This window comes from Montipora foliosa, chromosome 2 (genome assembly GCF_036669935.1).
Source record: "Montipora foliosa isolate CH-2021 chromosome 2, ASM3666993v2, whole genome shotgun sequence".
Classification (NCBI taxonomy): domain Eukaryota; kingdom Metazoa; phylum Cnidaria; class Anthozoa; order Scleractinia; family Acroporidae; genus Montipora; species Montipora foliosa.
In genome coordinates, this window is record NC_090870.1 from 23,269,112 (window position 1) to 23,281,611 (window position 12,500).

The 12,500-nt window shown below is 39.7% G+C and overlaps 1 protein-coding gene across 1 annotated transcript; it reads left to right on the forward strand.

Annotated features, from left to right (window-relative positions):
- The first annotated feature begins 6,351 nt into the window (after positions 1-6,351).
- LOC137991336 (paired box protein Pax-3-B-like) lies at positions 6,352-12,434 on the forward strand. Its single transcript, XM_068836444.1, has 4 exons — positions 6,352-6,439; positions 9,452-9,961; positions 11,099-11,292; positions 12,243-12,434. The coding sequence occupies exons 1-4, from the start codon at positions 6,352-6,354 to the stop codon at positions 12,432-12,434; spliced, it is 984 nt and encodes a 327-aa protein (XP_068692545.1).
- Positions 12,435-12,500: the final 66 nt, after the last annotated feature.

Below are 12,500 nucleotides of genomic sequence, written 5' to 3' on the forward strand. Positions count from 1 at the left end.
CAACACTGAAAACCCTCCAGCACTTCGGTTTCGGGCCCTCGCTGTTAAACCGGATTAAACCTTTTTATTGCAATATTGAAAGCTGTATCTTAAATAACAGATGGACAAGTAACTTCTTTAAACTTATAGCCGTGAAGTTAGACAAGGCTGCCCTTTGTCGCCATATCTTTTTCATTTTTTTAGTTATTCTTCCCTTATTCTCTCTCAAAGCTACATGAATCCAAAAATATCTGGACCCTGAAAACCACAGTAAATGTAAGCGACTCTTTGACTCAGAACTTGAACGAAATGGAGGCGAAGCGATATTTATAAAAGGAAATCTTAACAAAAAGACTTGAACAATTTAAAAATATCAGACTCCTTTGTAAGCGAAATACTTCAAATTTGTTCAGTTCTCCAATTCCTCTCCCTTACCGCTTTTCAGAATAAATATAACTTGCAAGTCCGACCTTTAACCTTCTTTGGGATAATCTCAGCACAGGCAGCCCAAGTTCGCGTCACTAGAGAGCGTGTAATAATTAATTACTAGTGGGAAGATGACCTTTGAGTGCAAGCGGTGTTGCGTTACAGGCGGCCGTTGAGAATTTAAACGCGTTATAAGATTTTGTATGGGAAATAAAATACCGTCGATTATGAAGCCTAAAAAACGCTCAATTTAACGGTCATTCAATAAAATGAATAAAAATGACTCACCTCTGGTGTATTCTTGTGCCTTTTGAAGCTTATTTTACCGTTTCGGGAATTCCGTGTTTTCACTGTTCTAACGTAGGCAGCCCAAGTTCGCGTCACTAGAGAGCGTGCAATAATTACTGGGTTGCCAGTATGGCAAACCCAGTCGGGGTCTGCGTTTAGTTTGTTTGTTTCATATATTTTTCTTTTTTTTTTTCCGTGTCGTTACGAGTCTTGCCTGTCACTCCCCTGCTAAGTGGTGTCTTTGTGCATAGAGCCTTCTGCGCGTATATTCTTAGGATCGAGAGGGTAGTGGGAAATGCATAGATTTCTCTGGTGGACACAGTAGAACGACTAACCTAACCGGCAATGGCGTCGAAAGTCATGTAACGCGAATGGCGTTTTAGTGGATCTTTGAACAAAATATACCCTTATGAAGCTCAATAATGGCAAGTCAATTGGATATGCAGGCGGTGGAATCTTAAAAGCGACGAGTAATGGACTTCGACAACAATCTATCGCCCGTCGAGCCGAAATCAAAGTGAGCTGTATTTCAAACATTTTACTAAGTGTGCTGTTATGTAGAACACTGAAACCAAATGGAAAATTCTCTGGTAACTTATGGGTTCAACAAAGACAGAGAACGAACTGAACACCTTACGTGGATCTGTGATCAACTCTGCACAGTCTTCAGTAAAAGCCTAATTGGAAATGTGACAGCCAAGAATTATTTGAAAGAAAGCTTGTCGTCTATTTTGTGCCTCATTATTCAAGGAAAAGGTTCTTCATGGAAACTGTTTGATCCTGAAATTTAGTTTGTTGCAATATTGCGCATATTTGACACGATTGAGTTTCTTCTCTTCACGCACGTAATGAAATAGAAGGGGTTTTTGTAAAAGTGACGACACATTTGAAATTAAAGACATGTTTCGGTCGTGCAACGACCATCTTCAGTTGAAAGTAGAATTAATTTGAAGTTACATTTGAATTTATAATATGCTAAACAAAGATAAATAACAACGTGAAATAAATTGGGAATCTAACAAAATAGCCAAAGGTAACAAAAAAGAGTGTACAATGGAACATGTTGATTAGAACGAGAGAGTTAAATTAACGTGATATAATTGCTTATTTAAAGAAGGTTCCTCCCAGGAAATATGTAAGGCCTCTTTTATCTTGACCTGGAATTTTGTGGTCGCACGGTCTATAACTTCAAAACATTCCGCAGAGCAGGAGTTACGGCATGCCTCGGATTGTTGAAGGTGTTTAAAGATATGTGAGGTCCTGTCCCTGTTTAAGTGTTCGCGAATGCGTGTCGAGAGGTGTCGGCTGGTTTCGCCGACATAGCAAGAATTACAGCTTGCACAGGTAAACTTGTAGACAACATTCGAACAGAGTTCAACAGGCACAGGGTCCTTCACACTAAACATGTTACGGATCTTGAAGGAAGAAAAGGCTAGCTTAACATCAAGATTGTTACAATAACGTTTAAGTAATTTACGTAATCTGTTTTGTGCTACAATAGAGAAGGGCCCAACATAAGGTAATTTGAAAAAATGTGTAGGATTAGAGGGAGGAAGGGGTTTTTGCCTCTCATAGCAAATAAATTGTTCTCTGGAAAAGGTGGCCTTTAAGAATTCATCATGTTTTATGATATGGGAGCTTAACTGGATAGTTTTTATGGCAATAGAAAAAGCATTTTCTTGTTATTCAAGAAAAAGGTTCTTCAGGAAACCTGAAGTACATGGTAATTTGACACGATTGAGTTTCTTGTCGTCACGCACGCAATGAAATAGGAAGAGGTTTTCGCCTCTAAGAGCAAATATGTTGTTTGTTTCAATAAATTTTTCGCTGGAAAAGGATTCTGTGGTATTTTCTGCCTTTGTGAATTATAATATCATGTTGTGTATTGAATTTTCGAGCTTGAAATGTGATATGGGAGAAGTTTTTTAGTATTGCTCTATAAGCAGGAAGGGTTCACAGGCCTGTTGGAAGCGTGCTCAGGGGCACCCAACGAATCTGTTCCTCACATTATCTGTTCCCCAGAGGAATCTTGCTGGCTAGTTAAAATACAGGTGTTTCGATGAGCTGGCTGGGAAATTTTGTTATTGATAGACGTTTTGCCTGGGAATAGACCATATTCGTATTCTCAGTATTGGACTGGAACTAGCTTGCAATGGAGGCTAATGCGGGGGAATATATTAAAAAGTATTTGCATTTGAAAAGATTCCCCCGCATTAGCCTCCATTGCAAGGTAGTTCCAGTCCAATACCGAGAATACGAATATGGTCTATTACTGACTTTTTCTAGCATTTCAACCCGAGCTGGCTGTAGAAACTCTGAAGACTGAGGACGGCTAAAAAAAAAAACAGAACCAACCCCATCCCTCTCCCAGAGAGTAGTCACAAACATACGACGGCTGGTCAGAGTGATTGCGCTTGCGGAAAAAACCTGTTTTGTCCCATTTTGTCGCTTTTGTTCGGTCCTTTCGGATCGAGGGATTTGAAAGCGCGCGGAATTCCTGGCTGGGAAATAAATTTGATCAGCTGGCTGGGAAACCAAACAATTTTATCTAGCTGGCTGGGAAATTTCTTGTGTGTCTTGCTGGGAAAAAGGAACAGATTATGTTTTCCCAGCAACACTGAAAAACACCTGAAAGTGCCTTAATAATATTTATTTTCATTAACTGGGGTACAATAATACATTTTACAACAAATTGGTCGTTGGGTGCCCCTGCGTGCTTGAGTTTCAACAAAATGAGCCCCAAAATCAGTGAAAAATTGTGACGCAGATGAATAATAAAGTAGCTGCTACTTCCAAAATGATGGAATTACCTGGTGATAAATAACGTCGTACGCGTCTTGGAGAGTAAATGTTGACTTTGCATGAACAAATTGTCAACCTCAAGAGTTGGGCGATTGTGATCTTTGTTTTGACTTCGCTCATTTCATTGTCAAACTTTATAACACGTGACAGAAAAAGAAACTTACAAAAACCCGGTATCTTGCCATCATTTGACACAGATGCTTCACTGTTTGGCGAGTAAACATGCCGCGGTAACTTAATCACGGCGCCCGCTGAATTCCGGCCATGCCACTTTCGATTTTGCAATTTATTTGAACGTAGCAAAAATCTCCCAAAATGTTTGTCGCTGATCGTAACTTTTTACATTCTATATTCACGGTTCAAAATTAATGTTGTTTTCATGTCGTAAATATTTTATTCTCCATCGACCGTCCCGGAAACTTCCTTCTGCTCTTTCTAAAAACTGTGTATCAATAGTTATTTACTTTCCCATCAATATTTGTTTTGCATAAAGCAAGCTAACAAAGTCTGTACCTTGCTTTTCGCTTGCCGCTGTCCTTTTCTTTTGCCATCTTGCTTACTCGTCTCTTTTTTTTTGTTAGCTTGTATTTGTTGTCGTTGTTGTTGTAACTAAATTCCAATAAAATTAAAAAAAAAAGGACAAAAGAGTACTAGCACAGAGGTAGTCATCTGCTTCAGTTTCTGAAAACGTACTTGGTCCCAATGCCAGACAATGTTCTTTTCTAGCAACTTTCTTAGTGGTGCACTGACTTTGGCCATGTTGGGAATAAATTTCCCAAGATAAAAATATGGATGAATCCAAGGAATGTTTTAAGTTCCTCAGTGTGCCTTGAGGGTGCTTCATCGCATGGATCGTCCGTGTCTTTTAAGGGTGTGGTTTTAAACCATTTTTGGTTAGGACGTGGCCAACATAGGGGACTCTGCATTTCTTGGTATTGAACTTGAGACTGACTTGTCGTGCACGGTCTAACACTTGCTTTAGTCTGACGTTATGCTTAGTAGCATCTTTTCTCCATATTAAGACGTCATCAACAATCAATTTCACACCTTCGGCCTCAGAAAACAGGTCATACATGCAGTTTTGAAACACCTCAGAAGCCGATTTTATTTCAAAAGGCAACTTTGTGAACCGATATCTTCCAAATGACGTGTTGAAAGTGCATATCTTTGAGTTATCATCCGTTATGGCTACCGATCCTGGAACTGCCAGCAGCAGTGTTTATGTGAACTCTGAGTACTTTTTGGAAATGTTAAATAAGCTTAAGGAGTCCACAAAATGTATAACTATGGATGGCCAAAAAACGAAAATACTCAGATCTCTTAAGTGGATCACACGAAACAGCTGTCCATGGCTGCTAATTGAACGGGTGAAATGGTTTTGCGCATGCGTGATGTGTTGGCCACACCGGGTTGGTGTTAGCGTGTGTCACCTTGCTTTTATTGTTATTTAATCTTCGCCTGTTGATTCACTAAAGTCAGGGTTGGCCAGGGGGAGTAGTGGTATAGCAGTATACCCGAAAAAAATTCCCCAAAAAATTCATCCAAATATATCCAAAATTAATGGAAGCATTGTATACTGTATACCTGAAATTCAAAGAAAGTGATATACCGAATTCCCGTATTTAAGCTGCAATATACCGTATACCCGATTTAAAAAACCCCTGTATACCGTATACCCAAAAACCCTGGCCGACCCTGTAAAGTCGTGTTATACCAACAAAACTCGGCAATGACGTGACTAATACAAGATTTCAGTTGATATTTCAACCTTTAATAAAAATTGAGTTATAAGTGAAGAGATGATTTTAGTCAGTGGTCACTCAGAGATCTTCGGAAAAGTTCCGAGTGCTCTTTTGCAGGAGTCGAACACATGACCTTCTATTTATTTCATCTACCGAGATTACCACTTTCCTTCTCCTTCATTTATAACTTTAAGTCTCGAGGCTATTTAGCCCAGCCTCGGCTTGAACGCTCTACTAAGGGCCTGTTCACATGAGAGTAGGGGACCCCGGGTAAGTTAGGTATACAATCTCTCCTTTTTTCTTGATTGTGTTCACATGAGAAGTGGGATACCTCAACAAGCGGGTTGCCCGGTCAGCCGGGCCGGATAACCCGCTTAGGTGGGGCGAGTTTTCTCCATGTGAATGCTGAAAGTGGGGTACCTCGCTTGACTGGTGTGATATTCATTCGGGCATTTATCTTTAGTTTGAACATTTGGAAACCTCACGGGAAGGCAGGGTACCTCACCTACCCGGGGATCCCCGCCTCCATGCGAACAGGCCCTAATTGGGGAGACTACAAATCAACTGAAATCAGAACAGATCAACTCAAATGTTGCATGGTTTTTGAGGAGAGGGGAAAACCGGAGTACCCGTGGAAAAACCTCTCAGAGCAGAGTAGAGAGCCAACAAACTTAACCCACATTTGGCATTGAATCCGGGAATCGATCCCGCGCGCCACATTGATGGAAGACGAGTGCTCTCGCCACTGTGCCAGCCCTTCTCCCCATTCATATCTATTCAAAGACATATCAATAGTGCGAATGCACCGTTTGGACAATTTCAGTCTTAGCAGTAAAGGAGTATACTCGGATATTTTCCGAGTATTCCCGAGTCATCACTGACGAGTCCCCTATACCTCAGAGGTAGAGCATCCGAACTTGTAATCGGAAGATCGTAGGTGCGACTCCTGCAAAGGGGCACTTGGATTTTTTCCATTGAAAAAACTATCATGTCATCGTTGTACCTACCGGGGTGAACAATTTCCACCTCACTCATTCATTACAGTTTAGTTACAGAGGGTATAATGTGATTGGCCGGTAATGAGCAGTACAGGTACAAACGTCAGAAAATCACGATGTCTGCAATTCTTTCAGGCAAAATCGTGGAATGCCTCACTTTCATCACGGAAAATCACGAAATTACAAGCGAGAAGCAAGCGCTCAGTAAGATTCAAAGAAATGACCTATAATGTCTTAAATTTAGGCAATATTCGATTAAATGCGCTATAAAGATGCAACAAGCTCTTCTTAAAAGAACTAGAAAAGTGAACACAGACATTGAATAGCTTTGTGAAATGTGCCGCATCCATGCGGTCATTTCTATTGAATAATTGGGGAAACGTGTCAAGGATTTCAACAAAAAAAAAATAAATAAAAACCACTTAAAAACATGGATACCCACATGCGGCTGCTTTGTTGGTGTTGAACATGGTTGGCTCAGTAACCTAAAACCTCTTTGGGCAGTTATGGGTGTGGAATTGCCCCCCTCGAACAATGAGGTCCATTGAATGTGATCTCGACAGAAAACGGACAATTATAGAGGAAAGGAAACTCGGTACAAAACTATCTAAGAAAATCAAAGAGTTTATTGAGATATCAATTATGTCTGAAAAAATAACTGATTATCTTAATTCAAGTACCCGGTAATTGCACCGCTGTCAAGTTACAAAGAACAACCTGTTAACTAAATGGTGTCGTGATTGAAAGTCAAGTAATAACAAACAGTAAAATGCGATTGTTGGGATCCTGCCAGAATACGGTTAGTGTACTGTGACGAGTGAATCTTTAGTTTTTGCCGGACTTTTGCACGGGCATTTCCAAAAGGAAATAATTAAACAGGGACCGGATTTAAAGAAAGGTCTTCAACCTGGTTTAGGTTACCACCTGTGATCTTCCAACAAAACTCGTAATCGGTTGTGATGTATTATCCTGCCGTTTGGAAGTGTTGAATAAAACTGGCAACATCATCAAACACGTGTCATTTAATTTTCTGCAAAAAGGCAAGAAGAGATAGTTGCAAAAATTACGAAAGAAACAAGCTGGTTCTTGCCAAATGATTGTTGTGTTCAGGAGCCCCCACTAACCCCAACGCATACAACTTCTCTGCCTTTTTCGCAATTTGTTTGAGCCAAGAGATACAAACTCGATAATAGAAAATAAATTATTAGAAAAAAATGTTATGTTAGATCGGCAGAGAAACAAAATAAAACCAAACAAAAAAAAAACGAACAAAGGGGAAATAAGAGTAAAGGTCCTTAGACTTCTTCTTCATTGTAGTACTCATTACGATGCTAATCGCTGCAAGGAGAGCTGGCCGGTTTTTGAGATACCATGCCACCTTTATTTTTTGTGGCACACAAAAATTAAAGTAGATGTAAAAACTTGCATTGACTGTCGGGGAGAACGTTAGCCAGCCTTGGGATGTATAAAACCACTTTCCTGTGAAGAACGCAACACTTCAACGTGCCCCAATGTTGGTTTAAACTCTGCATAATAAAGCAGGGGTGTCCCTCAAACACTTTGCCAGCAACAAATTATTTCCCCCGCAAGGTAACATTTAACAAGGTAACAACCGAATTACTCTTTTTGTAGGTAAGATCCGAGGAAGGAATCTGAGTGTTGGGATCCATTTATGTGATAGAAAAGGTGTCATTAACATGTGCTAACGAATTTAAATGAATTCTGAACTGACTGCGCGTTTGATGTGTGTCATTAATGATTCTAACTTTATAGCCCTCTGCTGTATGTTATACTGTTTGATATATGGAATAAAATAGCAATAGAAAACAATAGTTTTAAATACAGATCTAATTTTATCGAGAGGTGGTCTACAGCAATTAATGGAAACTCAGTTTAATTTGCATTCACAGTCGCCATTTGTACATTCAATTCTGCGTCACGATGCACTCTTTTTCCTGACAACCTTTAATTTACATTAAAATATAAAGAAAAAGCTCTACGGTTCCAGTGTAAAGAAGGCGATGAAACCGCCTAAAGCAACCCTGAAATATATTATTAACACGAGAAAATACAGTGAGTAACTTCGTTGCTACCAGGGCGTGGCAGTAAAACAACAGGCGTCTTGTCATTTTGTTGCAAGTTAACTTTTTTCATTTGACTGTCTATGATAAATTGATCAATAAAGAATTCAATTTAAGTGTAAATTAAGGGCCTCCCATCAACACTGATTACAAAAAGACATTTATATTAATCGAAAGTTATTAAACGTTCAAGTGTCCTCGCCTACTGCTCTTTTTACAACAATTCTTGTAACAATTTCACTTTCGAAACTTTGAAAACGAAATGTCTTAAGCGTTTTATAAAGCCCATTCAAGCACTTAGGGAACAAAATTTTACTGATCTGAAATGTTAACTAAAGCTTTATCGATAGCCCTAATTTTATAACTCCATTGTTTTTTATAATGAAAATCGACATAATTGAAATATGCCTGAGTTCTTTGCACTCAATCTAAGTTACTTGGTCACCGTACTCTTCATAAATTGACTGGCAAGCATGATCACTACTCACTTACGAGTTAACACTGTTGCTGGACTCAAGACAGAGAATGGATGTTTTTATGTCTGTTTCAGGTTAGGTACTTTCCTCGTCTTATTGTTACGCGTAACAGTGTACAAGTTAAAGATATTGCAATATCATGCAATCAAAGCCTTCCCGTTTCTGTATCGAAAGGTTTGGTACCAAATGCTGGAAACTTGCAACAATGGAAGCTCACCTATAGTTTGATAAGAAAAATATCAACTACATAGTGTCAATTATATCTACAAGAAAATGTAGAGCCTCTATCGATTCATCAATATCTTGAAGCTTAAAAAGGAAAACGCAAGTATATGGCACTCGACGTACTCCCTGTAGTTATTAGCCTTAATCTATTGTTAACGAGAGATGCCAGAAGAATAAATAGCGACTTTTCTAGCTTTTACAAGAACGAAAATAACGCGTTTTGTGATTGCTCTCGTCGCAAGAAAAAAATAATTCACACGACACGATAGTTCACCGCATGGATCGCATCACTTTATCTTCATCGCTTTTTGATAACCCCAAGCACTGGTGACAACCTCTCTCGTTATTGTGGATTAACAGCAAGATTGCAGGAAATGACATATATGAAGAGTTCTTATTTCATTCTTAAGCCTTTTTAAACTGAGTTTGTAAAGATCAATGCTTGCTTGTAGGTGCAGGGCGGGTAAATCAGCTGGGAGGTCATTATATCAACGGAAAACCGTTACCCAAAGAAACAAGGAAAGAAATAATTGACTTGGCCAGAGTTGGGGTTCGCCCTTGCGACATCAGTCGGCGCCTAAAAGTAACCCATGGCTGTATCAGTAAATTGCTTTCCAAGTATCAAAAAACTGGGTGCATTAATCCTGGAGGAGCTAATGTGGGAAGACCACGAGTTATCACTCCTCGAATAGAAGAAAAGATAGAACAGTACAGGCGAGAACAACCAGGGATCTTCTCTTGGGAGCTGCGGGATCGTCTTCTTCGTGAAAATGTGTGCAGCCTCGAGAATCTCCCCTCTCTGAGTTCTATCAGCAGACTTATTAAACAGAAGAGGATGGGTGGTGCCACAGCAAGCCTTATGTCTTCCATTTGTGCTGATCAACTACGAGATAGAGAAATTCTTGAGGAGAGCACAGAGTCACAATCCAATTTGACAGGTCGAGGTAGAAACTGAAGCGTCTTTCATTATAAATTATACAAGAAAATCGTTTGAAAAAGCCGATGTCCAGCAATTTCCTAATTGTAATTAGCACTTCCTCTTGTAGTCTATTTGAAACTTACTTAAAATTGAAAACGAGTCCCACGATATGGTTTTTATTCGGGAATTAAGCTAGAACAACAACGTCATCCAAAAAAAGGGAACAACATACGAAAATATAGCCTCCCATTATTTGGAAAAATTCGCAATTATTCCAATCCAAGTCGTTCGGCATGAAGAGTGTGTACCATCCTTTCAGAAATACTAACACTTGGTGTAGTTTTGGAAAGAAAAACTGAAAACTCACTGTCGGGTGCTCTCTTCCCCCTTATCAAGAGAGGACGAGGGGAGAGAACACATCGACCATACTCCGTACTTATTGACTGAGTTTAGGTCGGGCCGGAGGTGAAAATATTTGGCCAGAGGACATGGATTACGGACCAAGTGCAGCGAGGTCCGTGCGCCAAGACCGAGGGCCAAATAATTTCCCTCACACGGGGATTTTCCCAATAGATTTACAATGAAAAGCGCGCGAGGGGCCGCACTGGCCATATGATAAATGGGCGTCTTCCAATAATAATTTTTTTCAATCTGATTTAGCTCGTATTCATGATGCCCAGCTATTTTAAGGAAGAAACCTGATTGGTTAGTTGTAATTGATCATTGGCTGCACGATCATGAGCACGAGACCGAAATAACTTTACCATTATGGCGCGAAGCTTAAAATAGATTGGAAAAAATATCATAGGTTATGGAGATGTGTAGTCTCCCCTCATCCTCTTTTTATCAAATGTGTTAATTATTTTCTTTTTTTAAGAATATGGCCAAGAAATGGAGAAAAACGCGAAGCACAAGTGTACCAAAATATTATTGGTTTAAGCCGCTTCTCAATTACTGTCTTTTGTCAATATAAAAGAGGCGAGTTCTGCTGAATATGACTTTAGAAGTAACTAGAAAAGGATCGAGTAAAGAAAATCATTGGCTGGAATTTAATACTAGTCGTTACAGTGATCATATTTTTTGCACAAGATTACTTTTACAAACTTAAAGAAATTTTTTTTACCTGTACTTTGCTTCTGTTCCTGCGTGCAATCTTGCACAGGTAACAACACCGAGGGAGGGTCAGTATCCAACGAAGGCCATTTCATGATTCACCGAAAACGCCGTCAACGAGCGAAATATTCAACACATCAACTGCACCAACTGGAGATTGAGTTTGATAGGAACCCATATCCCAATGCATGGGATCGAGAAGGACTGGCACAGATGCTGGGAATCCATGAGACCAGAATACAGGTGCGTGATCTCCGTGAATAATGATATGTAAATTTAATTGTTAACTAAGTACAGTTTTTGCTAACGTGCGATGAATGAACGTTACTTGCTTCATGTTATTTGAGTTCACGTATGGAACTAAGGGGGATCCTTCCTAACTAAAGGCCCGTTTGCTAAGAACAAATAGGGTCAGCGGATTGTCATTGATTTTCCCTGATTACAAATTTTATACACCATAATAAGGGATACATAAGGTATCTACAACGGTAAGGTACCGCTCCCCCACCGACCGCCAAAATGGCGGGAGATGTTAAATGTTTTCGTGTTTGCTTATTAAAAGAAATTTAAAGGGATGTTGTTGACGTTCGTGTTTAGAAAAGCATGCTTTGCTATGTCAAGTCGATTTTTTTAAGGGCTAACAGCTTCAATTGCGGTTAGCAAGCGATGGTCAAATGAAGATGCGAACTATCTGTTGGTGGTACAATGTTTGTTCAAGAAATAAACATGGCGACGAAGTAGCTTCTAGTGCCAGTCTTCATTCAAGTAAATCGGAAACTAGAGGTCACGTAAAATGGTCTCAAGGCTATTATTTTCGGAAGAGCAGGAGAAAGAAAACCATTCGCAGCATCCTTCGTTTCCGTTTTTTTGGGAGATAGAGCCGCCTCTAACAAACATGTTGGAACAACCCTAAAAAATTCATGTCTCCTATAAAAATTCCAGTTGTCAACAAACCCATACGTATAGCCCGCATGAGTTTTTGAATGTTTCTGCCGTGGTCACTTGACTTCACCAAATACAGTTAAAATTCACCACTAATAAAGAACGGCCAAGCATGTTCAAGTTGTCTGTTGTCCTTCTGGAACCCAAGGTATGGCCAATGGAAAAGTTTACAGTAGATAAAAATGACCGTGAAGAGATCAAAAGAACATTATATTGAAATCGTCTTTGACCACTATCTTTTTCACTATTAGGTATGGTTCTCAAATCGTCGGGCAAAAGGAAGAAGGAAACCTCCAATGGCTGCACAAGTCGCCCATCGCACCTCACCTGTGCTGTGTACATGCCGCAGGTTCCCCACACCATTGTTGTCACCATGGATGATTGAGTCTGGGCCTTCAAGATTGCTTTTTCCTCCACCTGGCTTTTGGGAATTTGAATGTTGATGATGTTTTTAAGACGATAGATTTACTAGTAAACGGATGATGAACTATATCTTAGTCGCGTCAAGG